The sequence below is a fragment of the Trichoplusia ni genome, chromosome 3 (assembly GCF_003590095.1).
Source record: "Trichoplusia ni isolate ovarian cell line Hi5 chromosome 3, tn1, whole genome shotgun sequence".
Taxonomy (NCBI): domain Eukaryota; kingdom Metazoa; phylum Arthropoda; class Insecta; order Lepidoptera; family Noctuidae; genus Trichoplusia; species Trichoplusia ni.
Window position 1 is genome coordinate 11,972,763 of NC_039480.1, and position 22,814 is coordinate 11,995,576.

Consider the following 22,814-nt stretch of genomic DNA (forward strand, 5'->3'; position numbering starts at 1 on the left):
ACTTACACTAATGAGCGAACGATCGAATTATTGAGAAGTCCGTGATAACTTGAGAGGCGAAGTTGAGATCTTCCCACGATTTCACGAAATATTCAATGTTTAGGCACCGACTATTTATACTTTCAGTAAGTGATCATCGTTGTTTTCATTACCTACATGAAAAATAAGGTTTTGTCTGTGATACCTATCTGTTACACCAATATTTATATGAGTTTTTTATTATAGAAAGACAAAAGTATTATTTGACGTGTAATAGTCATCAGCTGGGCCGATCAAAACTAAATTATATGGCGGCAGCCACTATCTAAGAAGTACGTACGTCTATGCTCCTGCCTAGCGTTGCCAGGCGTCCGGATAAAGCCGGACATAGATAGGCTTTTTGATTGCATGTCCGGCTAAAATAAACGGTGTTCGTCTTGTCCGGCTTTTGTTAGGCTTTTTACGATAAGTAAAATGATGAAGTTATTTTTATTTTTAGTTAAAAATGTCTTATTTGTTCATAAATGTTTTATTATCTTGAATTTAATTTTATTGTGCAACTCAAAGAGAAAAAGTTTTTATTTTAATAATCAAACGGACCTGATTTTACATAAAAAATTGTCGTACCTAAATCCTCAATAATATAGGGTGTCCGGCTTTTTTAACCAAATGTCCGGCCAAACTGGCTGGTCTGTCCGGCTATTAGGTTTGGCGACCTGGTAACGCTACTCCTGCCGCTGTTTTTCGCCATCCAGGCGAGAGATGCCGCAAGCAACAGCTAGTTCATTAATTCATAGCTTTTCTACATTTAACACATTGCACTAGGAATAAAACCCGAAAAAACGAGCTCAGCAGCCGCATTAAGGACTTCTAAACTTATTACGTAAATAAACGGACAGATTCTTAATTTCATTCTCCGAAATTGGGTCATATCATATGGTACCTACTTATCTCTGATTTCCGCTATCGTAAGAAAAGCTGTATATAAATTCACGATAAACTTCAATTATCACGGTGAGTGAGTGCGAAGTCAAAAACAAAAGCAACCAGTTCCTATTATATTCGCACAAAGGCAAGGTATACGCCGGGTGCAGGTGTTGGTATAAACAAAACTTGTTCCTCTTAATGGCTTGCATTTATCTTGCCTGCAATTACAACGGGGCTTTTAGCACCTCAAGATTGAACTCATTACACCGAGACAACGACTTTTTGTCTTTTTCTGACAAAGCCTTATTACGAAACAAACGAAATTGGTACGTATGTTGGACTTTTGAATTTTACCCAACACATGGCTACTATTATCCGACTTCGTTAAAGAGGGTAAGGCTTTAACCAACAACTACTAGCGGGCGAAGCTGCGAGCAGCAGCTAATATTTTATAATGAGCTTAGTAACTAATTGCCAACTTATATTTGAGTGTAATCCCTTTATACCCAGTATACCCACGTAACTATTACAAACGTAGGTATTTCGAATGTTCTGCGTACAAACATTTTATGACGACCATTCAGTTTGCACCATCAAATGCAATTAATTTCGTCCGGAACATGAAAATGGCTGCTACATAAATGTGAAGTAGACACAAGGGCTCTCTGTCATCATAAGGACCGACGTTTCACGCGAGCACGAGTCAATTTTTCGGATAAAATTCAATTGCATTTAAGTACCCACCCAATACTGTTACAGCCCAACTAAATGAAGGACAAGTTTCGTTCTTGAAATTGGAAATGTACGATCACGAAATGTATTTGAATTATTTCTGCGACTGGGGTTGTTCCGGAAATTGAACTAGTATCAAAATATTGGACGAGTCTGGCTGGTAGTGGTTAGAGCGATGATTAAAATGAAATGTATGGCATGCATGCTAGATTAATAAATGATCCTTATTGCAATAGTTAGTTGTTGTAGACGGTAAAATTCTGCCCAATAGTACAACAATCTTAATTAAATAGTTATAGTTAGGTATAAAAAATAGGTATTATAAAAAGCACTGAATATTTGTTCAAAAAATTAAAATTGGATCGTGAGATCGATTGCCAAAAAATATCGAACACGTGTTTTCGCGTAAGTACAAATAACAATACGTTTCACATATTTGTATCGTTTTATCCTCGTAATTTTTGGTTGGATTTAATAAAACAAATCCATCAAAATGTAATCACTTTTATAATCTAGCCTAATTTTTTTTCTTATTACCCTATCCATAGGGATTTGTATTTATCAAGTATAAATGCAAATCAAGTTCATCCAATAAATTAATATAGGCACCTTGTTCGACGACACAACTTTCCGTCTCGCTGCTGCCTTAAGACTAGGTGCTTCATCTTGTTCTCCGCATCGCTGCCACTGTGGTGAAGTAGTCAACAGCCTCGGACACCACGGTCTATCATGCAGCCGTAGTGCAGGTCGCATGGCTCGTCACGCGAATATTAATGACATTATCCGTCGAGCTCTTGTTGCCGTCGGCGTACCTGCTGTATTAGAACCTAATGGTTTGGTACGCGATGATGGTATGTCTTTGTTCCCTTAGAAGAAGGGCAGGCCTTTAGTGTGGGACGCCACTTCTGTCGATACTCTTGCGCCATCTCACCTTCCCGGCTCTTCGAGCTGCGCTGGCTCTGCTGCCGCGGCTGCTGAAAACCTCAAACGGCGCAAATTATGGTAATCTAGTTGGTGGTTAATTCTTTGAGCCGTTTAGGGTTGAAACTTTTGGGCCGTGGGGGCCGAGTGCCAAAACGGTTTTTAAAGACCTAGCAAAGCGTCTCGTTGACACTTCTCGTGACCCAAAGGCTGGCTTTTACCTCGCTCAGAGGATTAGCATTGCCATTCAACGTGGCAATGCTGCCAGCCTTTTGGGCGCACTCCCAGCCGGCAGCGATGCCGATGAATTTTTTGATGCATTGATTTAATTATTGTTTATGTTTTTTTTTTGTATATAGCAAATGATTGTACTGTAAATATTTAACTCTGTAAAATTGTAAAGAACATTGAAAATAAATTAATGCTTATTCAATTGAATTATTTCTACTACTATTATGATGAAGTAATTCTGCCTGGCTGGTTCGACTATTTGTTTACTGACTTGCCCTGTATGTAGATACTAAACTGATTTTTACAGGATACCTCCAAAATAAGACAGAGGTCAGACTATTTTTAACCCCGAACGCAAAAAGAATGATATTATTAGTCTCTGTCATCGAAGCACCCGAAAGAGCTCTATATATATAGATAGAATGTATGTACCGTAGTTAAATATTAGAACTGTGATTTGGGATGTCTTTGTATCTAACAATCTAATAAATTGAATGAAATACCAAAAACTAGTTGTTTATGGTTAAAACCTATGGTTGTACAACCCTACAACTGTCTATATCTGACTGTCAAGTCAACGCTGTCATTCAGCTGATTTCAGCTGTCTGTGCATTGTTTAGTGATTCACAGCGACAAAAAATCTAAAGGAATTAAATAATATTATTATTAAATACGATAAACTACGTGACACTATAACGTTTAAACAATATGCACTAATTAAATTGGACTTCAAATGAGAGAATTGTGAGATCACAATGTCACGAATACACTTCGTGCATATTTGTTTCGTGTTACTATATTCCAGTGTTGGGGCTTCAGATGAGTCGAAAAGTGATAAAGCCGTAGACTGTAGCACGCTGCGGTTAGGACAGTTCATATGTCCCGATCCTAACATAGATCAAATTAGTCCAGAGACACAACAGTTTAAAGGATGTGTTAAAGGAAAAGAAATCCCATCTGAAGGTGAAGCAGACGGTAAATAATCAAACAAATTATGCTTACGTACTTCTTAAAATAATTATATTTGAATGCTACAAGTATTAATCGTTTATTAATTAATTTCAGTTTTATGTCTGGCTGCAGAAGGTATTATTTGCAATGAGACAAATAATTCGACATTTACGAGAAAGTTGCCATGTAAATGGACGTAAGTGTTATACCAATATTGAGTTTACAATCTTATACTGATAAAAGAATGTGCAAGGAAGAGGGGGATAGAGTTTGTGGTTGGTAGGGGTGCAGACTACAAACTTTTCATCAGTCAGTAGTGATTAGGTTGTGCTTCTAGCTTGAAAGGTACTAAACAATTGCCCTCTGATTACAATTACCTACTCATAACCAGCCTATCATTTTAACTGGATCAACATACGTATTTAATGCACAATCTTTAATACAGCCAACCAAAAGATTGTTCTCTACAATCACTCAAAAATGTTTTTTTTTTCAGGAATGGATACTCTTTGGAGATAGCTCTCCTTCTTTCAGTGTTTCTTGGTATGTTTGGCTTGGATAGGTTCTATCTTGGATACCCTGGTATGGGATTAGCCAAGCTGTGTACTTTAGGATTCATGTTCTTAGGACAGCTATTGGATGTCATTCTTATTGCTGCACAGGTATGTTTCAATTGTTTGTATATTTCTTTTTTTGATATTTTATAAGTTAAAGCAAGGCATTCTAGTAAAAAAATCTTGGATGCAAAATCCTGTTTGGTTGCACAGCATAGTAATTGCCACTCATAAATTATAAGCATGAAAAAAATCAACACTAGCTGATAGTAGTTATACAGTCAGTGTTTCACTATCACAATTTGTAAACTACAAAACTGTCATAAATTTCTATAGACAAATTACCATTTCTACCTTATAAAGAATACTAATATATACTATTATTTCACCTACCTTTTCTTTTTCCAGGTATTGGGCCCAGCTGATGGCTCAGCATATGTAATACCTTACTACGGAGCAGGTATCACAGTTATCCGCAGCACAAATGAGACATACCTGCTTCCCCAGGCTGACTGGCACAACATCACCTGACAGTGGGGTACAATATCATTTGAGATAGACGAAGATTATGAGTGGACTTGACTTTCTGTGGTACAAGTACTAAACTGTGTTGTGTGATGAGAAATACTATATTAGATTTAAGACTGAGGTGAGGTGTACAGTGATTTATAAGGTTGAAAATTAGGGACAATTTATGCTACAGCAGAATCTGTGGTATAATTCCTTATTAAAGAATTATGACCCTTAAATATTTAAGATACAGTGTATTGCTGTACATAATAATTTATTGGTCAGAGTTTGCTGTTGTATAAATGAGCCCTTTGAGACTTATCAACATAAACAATCTTCTTCATCTGAAAAAGAGACATTAAATGAGACTAAAAACAAATTAACTTAACTGAGTATTGCAATAAATATTATATTGATTAAATTTATAGCCAAATGTAAATTTATCATAGAGACATAGTGATATTAGATGAAAATTACACACTTATCAATGTTCCTTCTAGATTATGCCCTAATACAATCTTTTGTTTAACTTCTAAATGTAATTTGTTGTACTGTAAATAAAATATGGTAAAAGTCACTTTCAATATTGTAATAGATTGGTTTAATGTTAACAAAGATACCAATTAAAATGTTGAATTGTAATAAAACCAGGGGTTTAAAACATAACGTTTTATTTTACTACACAAACCACCAGTTTCTGAAAGGCTGATTGACACAAGATTTTCTCTTGTCAAACTTTATTGCATGTTCTATGATTAGTACATGAGCTAACAGTTGGCATTTACCTGCAAAATTCTCTTTTGTAGGCGTTTAATAAGCGTGTGCGCTTGCGCAGCATATGGACGCCACGACAAAGGAACGTGATCAGTAGGCATTAGGTAACACTGGCAATATAAATTGATCATCCTTTCAGAAACCGGGAGTCACTCTACTTAATTAAATATGAACATTTATTGAGCCCTACTTTCTTCTTCTGGTATGGCTGGTTGTGTTTCTGCGATGGACAAGTCATTGGGTGGGGCAGTAAGTGTGAATATCACTGGAAGAGTTGATAACAATGGGTTGCCATGTTTTTCTAGCAATCTAATCCATGAGAGAAGAGAATCTCTTGATGATGTACCTGAAATTGGGAGAATAAGATATGTAACAACATCAGAAAGTGATTGCATAGGCGCGCTTACTGCCAGTCTGTCAGCCCGAGAGTGGCGTGATTGTTCTACAACGGTAGTAACTTATATTACCGTAAAAGGTGGTGATATGCTCTGTGGAAAGTTGCTGTAATGCAAGCGAGACGCCCTTACGCACGATTTAGAGCCATCTCGCTTTCTCAGTTTGAAGCTCATTTCTTGAGCAGGTGGTAAAAATTCACGAATACCAAATAATGATTGATTATAAGTTGGAGGGTTATGTTATACTACTTAAAATGCATGCAAACATGTAATAGGGAATTTTCATGAAGATGAGAGGTCAATAAATTGATAGTTGACAGATACCTGTAGCGCACAGTGAGATAATGGTACCATCATCTTGTTCATGTACTGTCTGTCTTACAGCTGGTAGTGTAGTTTTACCTACCAGTCCTGGTATTCCAAGGGGTTTGGGTATGTTAGAAACATCTGAAAATATCATACACTTATATGAATTTCACAAAAAAAATACTTGTATGTTTTAATTTCGCGTATGATCTTTTCCAAGTAGGCGACCCACATAAATCTTCTACAATACCAGTTTTTTTTTCTCAAGCAATACATTACATTAGAGGTATCTTACCATCATCATCAGTATCATCTTTGAGTTCGGGCCTTGTCTTTCCAAGAAGCATAAAGTATGTGACCACTTGGTCCCTCAGGTACACATTGAAGGGCCCTCTCACTACTAAAGGCTCATCTGCTGGTTGTTCAGATAGCAGGATCTTCTGAGACTCGCTCTGTGCACTTATAATCCAAGTCTTATCTAAACTAGCTTCAATTTCTTCTGTCTGACAAAAATTTGGGGTGTTTAGTATTATAGTAAAGTTTCTATTTTGTAAACATATTGTAGACTGGTAAAATAAAATCTTGAAAAAAAAATGTTTTTTTCAAAGAATTTATTACCCAGGATAAAGCAATTAAACTGATGGTTCATTGGTCATTGGGTTATATTAATAATTTTAGCCTTTAACTTTGAAAACTACCTATATTAAGGAATCACTATAAAAATTTTTGTTATAAAAACATTGAAAACAATTATCACCTGCCATAACTCAATTTTCCTGTCTGGATCAACAGAAGTGATTCTTTCAATCGCAAGTCTTGCAAGTTCCAATGTATCATTGGGTAGTTCATCAGGTAAATGCCAAGGGCTCAGGTTCCTGAACTTGGGCATCCAATACATCATGCGCCAGTACTTCCGAAGAGGTATCCCTCGAGTGCCAAACACATTTAGCAGCATCTGTTCCATCTCGGTGTCAGGCATTACTTCTATACTTTCAAAGAAAAGGAATATATTACTTACTTATCCATCAAAAGTAAACATTAATGAGTTTAAATTAATAAAGATATCATAGAATAGCGAAAAATGTAAACAATAAGTACTGTTATCTTCCATTTGTTCCAGTAAATCAACGGCGCACTGCTGCTGTTTAGGATAATGCATAAATTCCGATTGGAAAATGTTAGAAGGGATAAATTTTCCTTTGGGCAGCACGTCAACTAAAGCCTTATACACCTCTAGGTCTTTCTGTACACCAAACTCTTTCATTCTTGCTAAGGCAGCATAAATAAATTCAACATGACCGCGTCTTCTTGTGTCCCTGACTTCGAACATTTTTATAACCTTTAGATAATTCTTTTTGTCTTTCTTTGGCATTGAGTAGAACGGGTCATGAACTGTAACTCGCTTTTCTGAACTTTCCCAGCGTTTTAACATCATATTATAAGGTCTAGTTTTCAAAATGTTACTCAATATTTTCGTTGCCATTTTAGGTTATGTTTATCGGGGGTTTCTACTGACTATGAACTACAAACTAAAATGTACTGTGTACGTATATTTTGCTACAGTAATAAATACTTAATAACTATGTACATAGCTAATTATTTTAATATCGATTGTTTCACTAAAGTAATAAGCTGAAACCAAGGGAAAATTGACAGCCTTCTTTGATGAATTACAGTTTGACATGACACTGCCGAATGACAAGCATAGAGTTTTATTTTTATTTGAGTTTTGGTTTTTCAGGACAGATGTTTTTCTTCATAGATGGAGTAAAAGTAAGAAATAATTTTGTTTTAAAATATTGTTGTATCAGTTTCTATATTTTTTTATATAGAGAATATTGAAAAATGTATGTATATGGTTGTTTATTGTTGATCAGAATAGGCTTGGCGATGCTTCGGCAAGTGCGAGATCAGATAAGGTTTTTCATTCAACTGGTTCACGCTATCGTACATTCATTCGCTTCATTCCCTTTCCATTTCCCGCGGCATTTATGTCATTCGTTCTTCAACCAGTTGAAATAAATATAGAGGAGGAGTCGGATGTGCTGCGATTAAAACTTTCAAAATTACGTATTTAGATACGAAAATACTGAAAGTGACTTCAACTCCTAACTTATGAGTTTTTCTGTGTAGTTTTATTAATGGCCACGTAGTTTTTATGTCTTTTGTTATACTGAAGTGAAAGAAACTTACTTTTAAAACTTATAATTAAACAAATGGTAAAATTTAACAATAGTTAAAAGAAAGTGCAGTTGATTTCCAAGATGTCTAGAAACATTCAATTAAGCTGTCTTCTAGTTATTGCAATGCTGAGTGCTACTGGTAAGTTTGTTTTTATTAATAATTTGATTAAATTTTGTATCAAAATACGTAACATTATTTGCGGCCTTGAAGAATTAATAAATTATAATGTAGAGAGGTAGGTTCGCCATATGCAGTTAAACAAATAACAAGTCCGGCAACTTTTATTCATAAATATCACGTTGATAAGGTTGTGTTTTGCTTCGTACCAAGGTTGGCAGTGAATTGTAAGACGTGTGAGTAATACTTTTAATTGCCCAATTTAAAATCATATTGTTCAGAGCTAGCTACGATCAGCTGTAACAGTAGTTTAAACGGTTTTATTAAGTGCAATCATGTTAAGTTTATTGTAATGTAAACATTATTGATAAATTTAAGGTTTATCATTATTACCTTCTTTTATACGTTGAAATCATAAGAATATTATAAAAAAAGAAACTTAATCTAATAAACAAAACTTAAAGTAGATTTAGTTATCATGAGAGCAAATTATTACATTGAACACAGGTTTTGTTTTAACTGATAAGACTTTTTATTATTGACCAGTCACGTCAGTCTTTTATTTTTTAGTTCAGGCCAATTTTATTTTTGTGCTAAATATTTCCTTAACAGATTAGATTTAAAGCCGGCGACTACAATGTAGAAGAAATGTTTGCTTAATGATGAAGGATTCAATAGATAAAATCTTAGAATACTTACGTGAATTAAAGTTTTTTACTCAATAAAGTAATTGAGGAAAAATAAGTATAAAATGTCTAATTGATTGATTACAAACTGTTATTTGAATCGTGATAAAATTAGGTATTTCTTGAACTGCTAAGCAGTAGAATAATTTAAAGTTCTCACCTGTAATTTTTTTTATCAGTCTATATTTCCCACAGCTGGGCAAAAACCTCTTCCCTTAGTATAGAGAAAGAAAGATTGAAAACTCAACATTATGCAGAAAAAAGACCAGTGCGATGTTATGAAAACATTGTTTACGAAGTGCGTTATGAAATTATAACTCATATCAGGTGTCCAACAAGTAATCCTTACTCGTAATTGAATGAGTAACTTACCTGCTTACAAAACTAGCACCTAGGTTGCACAAGTTTCATAGGCAAAACGATTATATCGCTAAACGAACACGTGTGTCAAATCGAGTTCGCAGTTGAGTGTCAATAACCTCGTGTCCCAAAACTTTGAAATAAAAAAGTTTTCTATCAATAGATTAGAATAGAGGTTTTACTCATACGGACCAGCTGGAGATTCTATTTTAATTATTCAGTAACTCACTATTTCTAGGTTTTCTTGATTTTAAAACTAACTAAATATTCTAACTCTCATGTTGACATATTTACTTAAAAAAAAACGACTTATATATGACGGCGCGCGGATTAATTGAGAATACTTTGTTTATTTAGACGATTTTAATTGATTGTGGAAATGTGTATTAAGATAGTCCATAATTATTATTATAATGAGTAAGTGGTAAATTATAAAAGGGAGCGGGTTACCCCGAATAGAGTAGTAGGTGGCGCTAGGTGCGACGACGTTCGTTTTGCTTGTCAAGACAGTTGTCATAAAAATAGCGAGCACGTACTAACCTATTGGCTCCAAATAATATTCCATCTCAACCGTCCTATTGTATTCTACTCCATAATGTTATAAGTTCACATTATACAATCTACAAGATAACATTGACGCTTTTATTTCGAACATCCCGTCGCTCATACGCCCAAGATGGAGGCCAACCTAGACTGTTCGGAAAATGTTCCTGACGCTCCCACATCAGAAGTGGGATTACCAGCGACGCATCGTAAAAGATAAATACAGGTCAGCATGAAAATATGTCCTCAGAAAATTATTGCGATTGTTGGAAATATCTTTTTGCAATGCAACTACGAAATACATTTGGTGAAGATAATATAGACCGTTTCCTGGAATAGCATGCCTGAATTGAAGACCTGTTTTGGCAACATTTGATCAATTGAAAAACACCAGCTGCAAATTTATGGCGATTACTCAATAGAAGTCGATGATTGATATGAGTTATGAGCACCTGAACCGCACGGATGAAGTTCTTGTCAGTGGAGAAGACTGCTATTGCTTTTACATTGGCGCACGCAGCGATGATAGAACCACGATTGTACAGAATTGCATTTACCACAGATATTAAAAGTCGCAGTAGACTGCAACAAGAACTCGTCACGCTTACTTTTAGAAAACAAAGCCTACTATGTATGAGTATACCATTTCGCCGATAGTGGCAATGAAGTCACGAGTAGAAGACGTTCCAAAGGCCTATAGTTGTGGCAAGCAGGATTACGTATCGAATGAGTGCCGCAACCGTATAAAGAAAACAATCAAGTTCCTGTATAAGCTTCTAGAAGACAGAAGTGAGGTTGTTCTGAAATCGGTATCGACGATAAAGCAGTTTGTACGAGAAAAAGCAGGTTGACAGATCAAGCATTTGGAAGAAAGCGGATTGATTTGGTTTGAAATCTAGATTTGAAAATGAAAATTGGCCAACTATATACTACGTTGCTGTCTTACAATGCGTACTAAATTGAAATTCGGCAAGACGTTTAAAGCTTGTCGTCTTATAATGTCGATTCAAAGAGACAGTTATTTGCGGAGGAGGAGCGACCTATGTCGACCGCTATGTCTGTACCTTAAAGTCATCGAGGGAAACTGGTGCGAAGTGCGGAGAGTGATCTGATCGTGTTGCGCTGTGTGAGCTCCAGCGAGTATCGAGTTAATTTGAACTGGGTGCTTATGGTCAAGCTTTCCTTAGGATCACTAACACAACGGTGGGTCGATTACAATTTATTTTTGATAAGGAGCGGCATATTTATCAGTATGAGTTGATGGCAGTTTCGTTAAGAAGTTGGTTATTTAAGATTTTAAAGTTATTGATTTACAAAAGGGGCTATGTATAGGACAAATAAAGTGTCAAATTGAAAGAACCAAGTTTAATGTTATTTTGATCAAGGTTTGAGAAAGTGAGGTTCTCTAGTAGTGGGTGTTGTGTTTGTAACCGGATGGAAGTTACGTGTGGTAGTGACTGGATAGAGGTTACCCGTTGTGATCGTTACCTAAGGAGGTTGCATGATCATGCCCGGAGGGAGGTCATTTTGGTTTGATGCTTATGATTGGATTAAAGTTATAAGTGTGATGATGAACATTTCCCAGGGTTAATCAAAGTTAAGCACTGATATGTTATAATAAGTTTCTTATTGTTTGAATGATAATAGGTGTTATTGCACATGTCATTGGCAGTTATGCGTTCTGAGTATAAGGCTGTTAACACTGTTGTTACCACTAGTAAAGATTTTATCCAAAGTGCCTATATCTTTAGTCCGAAAACTAAGTACCGTTCCAAATAAAGAACGAGGTCGAGAATGGTGATAGTATAGAATTTTAGGTCAATGGTCGGGATCGAAGCAGAGACCGTGTTAACTATGGCAGAGGTGGCGACTGAAGAGACTATGGTGACTCTGGCTGAGATTGGGTCTTGGAGAGGCCATGGAGTCGGGTGGACTCAGTATTCACATGGAATGCGTGCGGACTTTGTATGACTCAGATTCCTGCTTTGAGATTCGTGATTAGTTCCAGTAGTGAGTTGCTGGTGGCAACTGTAAGATTGTAGAGTTACTTGGTAGCTCTGACTTAATGAAAGGTTTCTGGTAAAGAAGATACAGATGTTAAGATAAAGTCAACTATTATAAGCATGATAACGAATGACCGAGTGGTGAGTACTGCTGTGTTGTTCTTTGATGCATAATGATCTTTAATAAAGCAGACTTTAGCTGACAAGTTTCCAGGCTAACGTAATACAATGCTGTGCAATACGTAGCGATATTTTGGGTTGAGTCAACGCGGCCGTGGCCGTGCGGACTTAAATGACTTTGTCCTAAAAATTAGGATTTCATATTTTTCATAAGTAAACATAAAGAAATATTCTTGGCTGAAAACAAATGTTGAATTTTGAGCTACGAGGTTTCCGTTGGTCAAATAAGACCCAATCCACGTAAGTGTGGAGCCTGAATTTGGAACTTAACTGAGTGAATTTTTGTTCTTGGTTTCTTGTAGTTTTGATAATTTGTCCCTGGGATACTTCATGAGTAGAATGTGCCGATGACGGCGCGGGTAAGTGAGTCCTACTTGTGTGGTTAGAGGAGATCACTACTTAGCAGTTGATTCAATTTATCAGTTGGACTGTGTGGCACCGATTGGACTGTGTGTTGGCCTGTGTGGCAAATAGCCTGTGTGGCAAATGGCCTGTGTGGCAAATAGCCTGTGTGGCAAATAGCCTGTGTGGCAAATAGCCTGTGTGGCAAGCCTGTGTGGCAAGTAGCCTGTGTGGCGAGCCTGTGTGGCAAGTAGCCTGTGTGGCAAGCCTGTGTGGCAAGTAGCCTGTGTGGCCAGCCTGTGTGGCCAGCCTGTGTGGCCAGCCTGTGTGGCAACGATTAGCCTGTGTGGCGACGATTAGCCTGTGTGGCGACAACTATCCTGTGTGGCACAAACTAGCCTGGGTGGCGAACCTGGTTGGCATTCAAGGGCCTATGTGGCATTGGTGAGCCGGTGTGTTTAATATTTGCTAATCTATAGCTATAGCTGTAGTTGGAGTATAGTTCGGAGATGGATTTTATAATTTTTAAGATAGATTTGTGGAAAATGTGTCTTATGAGAAATGATAAGTGATCAGCAGTCACCCAATTGGTCAGGAAGGCCAAGACGAGAGTGTAGTGTATCATTTTATCTAATGTTTGCAGACAACAACGATGCACATGAGACACACGAGGACGTGTGACGACGCAGGACGGCCGTGACGGCGCGCGGATTAATTGAGAATACTTTGTTTATTTAGACGATTTTAATTGATTGTGGAAATGTGTATTAAGATAGTCCATAATTATTATTATAATGAGTAAGTGGTAAATTATAAAAGGGAGCGGGTTACCCCGAATAGAGTAGTAGGTGGCGCTAGGTGCGACGACGTTCGTTTTGCTTGTCAAGACAGTTGTCATAAAAATAGCGAGCACGTACTAACCTATTGGCTCCAAATAATATTCCATCTCAACCGTCCTATTGTATTCTACTCCATAATGTTATAAGTTCACATTATACAATCTACAAGATAACATTGACGCTTTTATTTCGAACATCCCGTCGCTCATACGCCCAAGATGGAGGCCAACCTAGACTGTTCGGAAAATGTTCCTGACGCTCCCACATATATATCTTAAATCTAGATAACTGTATGTGTATCAATATTTCCACTTCATCTTATCTTAAATGTAACCGTGACATAGGTACAGGTTTTAGCAAAGAAAACTATCAAAATTTACAAGACTAACTTTTGTTACAAATATCAGGTTTAATATTTAAATTCAACGAATGGCACATAACATCGTCTTCTATTATAATCATACAGTGTTTCCCACATACAATAATTAACACGATTACTCATAATGGGAATATCAGTAACATGTCCCCATTACAGTCCCATTCATCCTTATGTTATAGCAAGTTAAACGGCTAACTGCTGTAGTTACAGTCAAAATATCAAGTGCAATAACGATTTTCAGCCACGTGTTGGTTATTTGAAATTCATTCGCCCCTCATTTGAGCCTGTAGAGGAAATTTAATATAATTTTATGTGCCTACGTCGAAACAAGAGGGCGTTTCTGGATATGTTCCAAGAAGCCGTACTGTGTGTCTATCTGTATTTAAACAAAAAGGTATGTGTATATTTAAAACTGTGACTGTCCTTAGTGTAGGTCCAGGTTAATTTTAGTGCATACAAAATTAATGATTTAATGACTACGTTAATCTACTTTTTTTTCTTTACATTCACCTGTTGAGAACTTTAATCTAAATCGTGATATTACCTACCAGGGATCATTCCCCCCGCTCTATGGCAGAACAAATATGAATAATCCAAAGTAGATGCAGAACTACGTTTGTTAAAATAATTAGGCTATCATACTGTAAGACGCTATGCGATCCAGTGCCCAAGATTATCCGGAAAACTATAACACGTGTCTTTCTACATAATGCTAAAGCTAATAAGTAAAGAGCTTCTTACAATAATCTATTATTCTTAAGACGGAAAAGTCAGGTTGGAAAGCAGGAAAAGGAACATCAAAATCCTTTCAAGAGAGACTTCAATACAGCTATAGATATCTTATCTGTTTCCGCATGAAATCAATGAAATGATTATTATCAATTCACGCCATGGGTAACACACTAACACAAGCGTCACATCAGAAATTATCATGACAAGGATAATAATTATATACGCTATGAGAAATAACAATGACTACAAGGTTTCAAAGCCAACGATTATGGCGCCGGCCGATACAATAGTACTAAACTCATTAGCGCCGCTTTGCAAGTTCATCGGAATAGCATAGACCATCGCAGTTTTTTTTTCTGTTTATTATAAACTCGAGGCGTGGCGTTGCCGTCTTCGGGCGCGAGTCCAAACGCCCACGGTTGTGACGCGGTCACCGTTCTCATTGATACGCTCCACTAGATAATATTTAATATTCTGTGCAGTATACAGCTGTAAACATTATTTACGTAGTTATTCATTGGCCTTGTTGTATATCGCATCAACTCACACCAGACTACTAATACACGTGCAAACAATAACGGGTTCTGAAAAAAATACATTTAAATATTACTAGAGACACGTGGAAACATAAGGTTGTAGCTTTACAGTACTGGGTTCGTAGAGTTATATGACTAGTTCAAACAGAATCGTTGGAATCGATTTATAGGCATTGTCCCATAAATTAATTTATCGATTTTAATTGATTTATATGTTTGCATTGTTCAGCAATGACAATTTATTTGGTTTACACTTGTACTACAAACTGTACAGTTCGAAACGGTTAGGAAAACAGTTTAAAATCGGTACATTTTATTTTAGAATAATTTTAAACATCGTAAATGGCTCTGTTGCCGAGGTTACCAGGCTGATTGGCCCGAGGGCGCTGATTTAGGATACCTGATAAGCATCGACACTGGGGGTAGCATTTTGTGAAATCCTTGTTCTGTAATCATTAAAAAAAGATACAGTAAGTAAGCACGTGTCAAAATTGTATTACAAATTTTAGCAAAAAAATTTTTCCTCCGACAGTACTGTGCTAGTGGTGTGCAATTATGCCCTATTCGATTCAATAGCGCCGTGATGAATATCGATGATGACCCATCATTGGATGAACGTTGCTTCATTCACTCGCGTAAATACAGCACACTCTACGCTTAATTGTACACCAAACGAGCGGTCAATTCATAAAGTAATATTGAAAAACGTTTGAATGAACTACAATTCCTATTTACCTTAAGACCATTTCACTTAATACCCCTTGTTCGCAATGGGTTTGAGTACTCTATTGAACAAGTTTCTATTATGTAACTGTTGTTTATTTTTCATGAGAATGCCGCGTACGACGACGCTCTGAAAAAATGGATACATATTATCTGAAAGAAACGGTCGCATTTGTTCAAACAAACGTTGTCATTTGTTTCAATATCTATAGATTTTAGGTGTGTTTTCAGTGGTGTGATGTTCGATAGATTTATATTTATGTATAAATTCATTATTATTAACATAATGTTTGCCATTTGAATAAAAACTGCTTTGTATTTTGTATTCGAATTAGAATTTAGGTTGTATAATATTACGCAGTTTTAACTTGTGCCACGGTTTGGAACACGTTAAATTTCGAATTTAAGAATATCTAATTAAGTTTATTTTTTAAGCCTAATTACTTCTTCAACGATCAGTACCTTCAGATTAAAGTTAAGGACTACAGGAAGATGTCGCGAGACCAGAATACTAATAGAACGCAATTCTAATGTAGACAACCACAATTTGTTTAACATTTCAACTCAAAAGACATTGAGGGAATGCGAGGACCTATTATTCTAATTTTACTACAGATTTAATAAAAGCGAACGAGCAAATTATCTGACTTTCATGTCGGTTTCGTTTCAACAGCCTTCTAAATAAAATCTTCGTCAAACCGTGTCATTTTCGCACTTACAGTATGGTTATGGCCACAATAAAAATTCTCACGTACAATTGGATTCCAGGCTGTGTGTTGAATTGTTAAAATAGGTTAGGTATACGTTAGGTATCAATACACGATGCCGGATCGGGCAAAGGAAAATTACACCCACCCCGAGGCATGAATTCGGTCAATTTGGCGCTCCTAAAACCTTACGTAATCAAACAAAATTTTGAACGATATAGATTGAATATTCAATTTCAACTGCGACCACATAAACGATTTTGTGCGGCGGTTGAATTGTTACCAGATTCGCTGTGATGGAATTGAAAATGGCTTTAGATGTGATTTTGGTAATTGCATTGATAAATTAAACACAAAAAGTGGAATACCGAAGCGAAATCTAATTATTGAAATAAATAGAGAATTAAATGATTATGAAATCGGATTACAGGAATTAGAAAATACATTACGGAAATTAGAGAAGGTACTTTTGAAAGAAAGGATTTATTAATAAAATACATGTTACAAAAGCCGTTTCAAAGTACTTTGAGAAATATATCCTAACATTCAGGAACACGAGAATTGAATGTAATAAAATAACAAAAAGTCGAGGGATTAGAAACATTGTCTGGGGAGTATAATGCCCCATCATATTGCCCGTAATACACATCTAAAACATTTAGGTAAACAGTATAATAAAGGTATTGTTTGCTCCACTAAATTACAAAGCGAACAAAACCCAAAACCCTTGGGTTCATACTTTTGAATGAAAGATTTCAGAATTAATACATTTAATACCGGTTTTGTTTTTCGAAAGAGTTTCGACCTATTTTGTGTGTCTTTTCAACGAGTGTCCGACTTGGTACTGGCCTCATTACTACACCAGTTTTTCACTTCAGCCGGCCACTCGACGGATTCATAATTTAATTAAATTCCTTCATTAAGTTGGGGAGTGATGTACTGTTGGGTTATTTATTACCTGTTAACGATGCCTTCTATATTAAGCACAAAATAGTGATAAATTTCCTGTCTACAAAATGATATGGCAGGTGGCATACCTACAATGCAATATGCATCATAATTAGCGCCAACAATGTGTGTTTATATAAGCTCCATTCATTTAAAGTTTGAAGGTGTTGGATGCGTTTATAAAGCTTAGGTTTTGTATACATTGACGCCTCAAATTATTAAGGCAAAAACACGACTGAAAAGTAAAGATTAAAAGTTTCCTTTTTTCAACTATGTACCAAGGAGTTAACCATTTTAAGTCAATTTCGTAATAAGGATAGTTTAACTCGTCTCAATTGTGTGGATTGGCCGGTTTTCCAAGCGCTTGATTCAAATAGTTTTTTCTTCGAAAAGACTTAATTGTTTCCACTCCACTTAAAAGTTTGCGAACAAAGGAACACTAACTCAGTTTAAATAGGATGGAAATGCTTTCAACAAATAAACTTAAGTCCAGCGAAATCAACGATATGTTATTTGTAGTTAAATATTATTGTCGGATAATCTATTGATTCATTCTTTCACCCGAAGGCTAATCGGGATTTATGAGGTAAGCCGCATAGTTTGGGGTGCGATTCCAGTCAGATGAAATTGTTTTATCCAAATTTATTACCCACAGGAGGCTGGCTTAAACATTTTCCGCGTAAATCTGATATGTATAGATAAATGAAAACAGTAATGTGTTAACAACATGTTTGCTGTTACGTAATACGGTCAACAGATGACATCAAACAACGACGCAGATTGTGTAGCTTTCTGACAGCGAAGAAAAATGATGATTCGGCTGTAATTGCATTTTTGCGAATTTATTTTTCGCAAAATGAGACGATTAGCGGTAAGAATGGGTCGCATTAGTGTCGGGGTGTGATAATAAGGCTCGTTTTCCTTTCAAAACTCTGGATGAAGTCAGCGGTGTGAACAAAAAGTTACCCGATCCGAGCACTATGACAAATGACCAGTGCGGGCGCCGCGACATCAGTGGGACGGACGATTTGCTTCGCGATCATTCGGCCCTTTATGTACTGTGACATTGATATGTTTTCATAATCACGTTTTGTGTGATTTCTTCACGTCGCTAGAGCTTTTGAATGAAAAAGATTTGCCAGTTCATATCATCTTAGAATCTGGATTGATGGCCGTGATTTATGCGCGAACGAAACTTTTAATGAACTTGTATGTGACGATTGCGGCTTCGCCTCTGATATTTACATATAAATTGGAGGCCAATTTAGTACAGATGTTTTAAATTCAACTATTTTAACTAGCGGCTTACCGACAGTTTCGATCGCTTAACTTTGTTATTTTTAAAACAGGGTGGATTGTGGGTTTTTAAATTAATTATAATGCGTATTAAAAGTTTGGTTATTTTTGTTTCTATTCCAAATATTCACACGTAAACTATATTTTATTGATCGAGGATAAAAATGAAATGTTTAAAGCTTTAAATCAGATTGTTAAAGGATTTCAAATACCTAGGAGGTCTAAATTCCCTAACCAAAAATACAAGGAATGCGAAATAAGGCATGGCACTGAATTTGGTCAAATTAGTATGTAGTCAGATTAATTTTTCACTTTTGATGCTGTTTTTTTATTAAACATGTTTCTCACCTATACACAGTCCTAGCCAACATTCTATAGTGATAAATATAACTTATTATCAAATATATAAAAGCTGATAGCCATAACGATAATTGAGATAAGGCTGTCGTACGTCTAGATACAAAACATCCGATGGTGAATCGTAATCTCTGATAAAAATGATTGAGGAATATTCCTTAGCAAATCCATATAATGCGCATTGCCAATTAATTACTATTAATCGGATTCTTTTATTGATAGATTATGTGGGTTAATAATATAGATACGTAATTATGATATTATGATCAAGTTTTACAAATGATTGTGCTTCCAGTGTTTGGTCTTTATCAAGGGGTAATCCGATAAATTTGTTGGTACCTAATGTTTTTTTTACCCCTATTTTGTCTATTTGAATTTGTTATTCCTATCGATCTTCGTTCTTAAAAATGGCACTGTTTATCTACCATGATTACGATTACATAGTTATCAAAGATTACCTATTTTCCGTAGTATCTGAATATTACGGGATAAAAATACGAAATCTTCTCCAAATTAGTTAGATAAGAGACAAATTTCTTTACGTCTTTTAATCGTAGCAATTTCTTTTCATGTGACCCATAAGGTATTTCTAAAACGTCCCGCATCTGACTCAAGCCCATCAATTATTTTAATTTAAATAATTTTACGGTAGGTTTTCCTTAACACCTTAAAACTACATCCTTACTATTTCGGAAAATTAACATTAAATTTCATCTTAAAAAATACAAAGTTTAATTCAAGAAATAACGAGTTTTTTTAAATGCATTACTTTTGATTTGAATGCATGAATCTTTTTACCTCTGCTCGGACATTTAATGCATAAAAACTTTTAATCTTCGGCTGAAAGGTGCGAAAGTTTTATCATCATGCTATTTCGTCAGTTTGTAACTAAGAATTAAATATTTCCATGAATTTAATTTTAACAAAGCTTCATTTTCAGTATTTTAACTCGGGCATTAAAAATTTCTAGAAATGATTGCAGTTGTACGACAAACCAGAATTTTAATTAGCCAACAACGTGTAAATGACTTTCTCTAAAACGAGAAAGAACTGAAAGCATATTTTGTTGTATATTTTAATGTTCATATAACAACACTTACTAGAGTAGTAGGAAAATCATAGTACTCAATATATTCATCCTAATTATAACAATTGAAATGCTTCGCGTACTTTTCCCTTTTCCTTACTAACGGTTAGAAGGAAGTTCCTATAATATTCATTAACACAGTCAAACATGCCGAAATCATCAGTAGCTATTGGGGGGATTTCCGTTGTACGCAAATGATTCGATCCCGAATGCAATATTTGTTTCATTCGCGTTACTATTAAAAGTGTACAATAATTTTAAAGAAGGTTTATTAAAGCTCTTATAATTTGATTCAAACCACCATAAGGTTTTGCTTAGTTTCGTATGATCTAAAGGCGCAATTATCGATTCCTCAAAAAATATACATACATACAGGCTACATTCTACACTATAATCAAAGAAATCTAGTCACTCATGTCGAAGAGAGCCAAAACAAACTTAAAATCAACTGGATAGCTTTTATTTTTGACTGATCGTCAATTTTTACGTCGATGTCATTGGGCATTATCTTGTTTTGAAGTTTGGATCATCAAATAAGGTGATGAAAAAAAAAACTGTTTATTTTGACAAAATGAAACGCAAAATGTTTGAGAGTAAAGAACTTGTTGATACGATTTGACTCAGAACTTAAAAATACGTTCTTGATTCAATGTGACACGAGCGAAACTATTTTAAAATTCATTCACATGTATCTGGACCGGCAGATAAAGGAAATAAAAGATGAATTAAGCTGGAATTTTGCGTATTTGCGCAAAGATTATTTCTCTGTCCATTTATCATTACTCAAATACTAAACAAATTTCGTGTATTTCCTCATACATGCAGGTGTTATTTTTATTCTATAATTTTTTTATCAAATATCTACATCTGATATCACATACACGTCAGAAACAAAAACTGTGTTTTTGCAGCAAAAATGTTTAATCATTTACCACTTGCTGTGTTTATTAATTCCTTATTTTAGATCATCTTCAAGTAAAGATCGCAAACGGGTTTACATTTTGCAAGTTCTGGTTAGGTTAGAGGTGACATTGGGCTTCGGTCATTGAGCCTCCAAAATAATGCAAAGGTATATGTATGATAACGTCAAACATCAGGGGCCTGCTACCATGACTTTAAGTAAGGCTGCGATTCCACCAGAGATGTGCGATGGAAATGTGTCATGCGAGGATATCCGCTGAACCGATTCCACCAGAGCTGTGGCGAGGTTAATGAGGTAATTCTATTGGTTTTACAAACATCTCTCTACGCATACTCGCACATCTTTAGTGGAAACGCAGCCTAAATCTGTTGTTTTGTCGAAGCGAGATGATGTGCGGCGGTGTTTTACTACTACGTGTACAGTAGGGTTCCGCTAAACACTACAGCAACAGTTTTATTTAAAGAGGTCGTAATTGGCCCCCAGTATTCATATTCAATTTTTAACGAAAAACCACTCCCGCATCCCGTATCGCGGGGAAGTTTCACAAACATTCGAGACACAGACGCAAAGACAAACGCTTAAAACGAGCATTAATGGATCCCAGAAATGCTTGTACTGCGCGGGGAACGAACGCGGGACACTTGCAATAATTTCGCCGGCTATACGCGCATTCTTTGATACTGTTCTGTTATACTTTGAGAAGTACGATTTCATCACTCAAGCTAAAGCTGTGACTGTGTTTTTTTATTAATTCCGTTTCTTTAGTCCGTAGTCTTAATTTATTTTACCGGGCTCTTAAGTCTAGACCATGTTGTAATTCTCTGAGGTTAAGCGGAAAGTGACTTGTTATAATTAAGTGATCGCGATTTCATCACACACTCAGGTCATATTTACATGTTAAGTATGGATAACCTTAGAATTAAATGCAATACTTTAACCTGTATCGCATGACAAGGACGATCACAAAAAAACAAGATGAGATAGATATGAAAAACAGTCACAACACATAACGTAATATGATAAATTTGATTTCATCACGTCAAAAGTGCATGAGATTGATTATTTCTATGTACAGTTCGGGAACTTATATGCTGTGCAGGGTGGTCAGAGGAAATGGGACACCAGCTTTCTAAAATTGGAGAAATATATTTTTTAAAGTGGATATTGAGAGAGAGATAGAGAGCTTTTTTCCAAAAGTAAAGGGCATATCATGATCGCCATTATTTCAATCAACCCCAAACTAAATAAACTTTACAGTACTAGCATACGTGTAATACATTAAAACTAATACGACAAGTTTATAACATTCAAGTTGATTGTGTTTTTTTTTTCAAAGAGAACTTGTTGTTTTGACAGATTGTGACAGTTCATGTCATTTTTTTTTTGTTTGTTATGTGTCAGTTTAAGCAGTACAAATACAAATTTTAACACGTGTATACTGTTGTTATTATGAAATAAGATTCCCATGAAAACCAGACCGTTACATTATGTTCACTTATTTTATGTGTCAATTTAACAGCTGATTTAGTTAAACACTTTCTTGAAGAAATGCGGTACCTTAATGCCTCAATCATTCAAATAATAATATATGAT

The 22,814-nt window shown here is 35.7% G+C and overlaps 3 protein-coding genes across 5 annotated transcripts in view; 2 read left to right on the forward strand and 1 right to left on the reverse strand.

Annotated features, from left to right (window-relative positions):
* Positions 1-3,357: 3,357 nt before the first annotated feature.
* On the forward strand, positions 3,358-5,377 carry LOC113491937 (TM2 domain-containing protein CG10795). Its single transcript, XM_026869150.1, has 4 exons — positions 3,358-3,765; positions 3,856-3,937; positions 4,238-4,403; positions 4,704-5,377. The coding sequence occupies exons 1-4, from the start codon at positions 3,546-3,548 to the stop codon at positions 4,824-4,826; spliced, it is 591 nt and encodes a 196-aa protein (XP_026724951.1). The 5' UTR covers positions 3,358-3,545; the 3' UTR covers positions 4,827-5,377.
* An 85-nt stretch (positions 5,378-5,462) lies between these two features.
* LOC113491936 (evolutionarily conserved signaling intermediate in Toll pathway, mitochondrial) lies at positions 5,463-7,997 on the reverse strand. The gene is made up of 5 exons (XM_026869149.1): positions 7,379-7,997; positions 7,038-7,264; positions 6,576-6,783; positions 6,299-6,421; positions 5,463-5,925 (listed from the first exon to the last, which is right to left on the reverse strand). Exons 1-5 carry the CDS (start codon positions 7,761-7,763, stop codon positions 5,756-5,758), a joined length of 1,113 nt encoding a protein of 370 aa, XP_026724950.1. The 5' UTR covers positions 7,764-7,997; the 3' UTR covers positions 5,463-5,755.
* A 292-nt stretch (positions 7,998-8,289) lies between these two features.
* LOC113491938 overlaps positions 8,290-22,814 on the forward strand; it is a 37,556-nt gene continuing 23,031 nt past the window's right edge. For 2 of the 3 annotated variants that reach the window (XR_003400466.1, XM_026869152.1), the window contains exon 1: positions 8,290-8,602. Coding sequence is in view for 2 of the 3 variants with exons in the window: in XM_026869152.1 (XP_026724953.1) it covers positions 8,545-8,602 (58 nt within the window). In the remaining variant the exon portion in view is untranslated. The remainder of the gene's footprint in view (positions 8,603-22,814) is intronic. The other variant, XM_026869153.1, reaches the window with a different exon arrangement.

Coding starts and splice junctions, on each gene's coding strand:
- LOC113491937 (XM_026869150.1), top strand. CDS start 3,546: ATGTCACGAATACACTTCGTGCATATTTGTTTCGTGTTACTATATTCC. Junction 3,938..4,237: donor AAGTTGCCATGTAAATGGAC/GTAAGTGTTATA, acceptor TTTTTTTTTCAG/GAATGGATACTCTTTGGAGA. Junction 4,404..4,703: donor TCATTCTTATTGCTGCACAG/GTATGTTTCAAT, acceptor TTCTTTTTCCAG/GTATTGGGCCCAGCTGATGG.
- LOC113491936 (XM_026869149.1), bottom strand. CDS start 7,763: ATGGCAACGAAAATATTGAGTAACATTTTGAAAACTAGACCTTATAAT. Junction 7,265..7,378: donor GGAACAAATGGAAGATAACA/GTACTTATTGTT, acceptor TTGAAAGTATAG/AAGTAATGCCTGACACCGAG. Junction 6,784..7,037: donor GGAAAATTGAGTTATGGCAG/GTGATAATTGTT, acceptor AATTTTTGTCAG/ACAGAAGAAATTGAAGCTAG.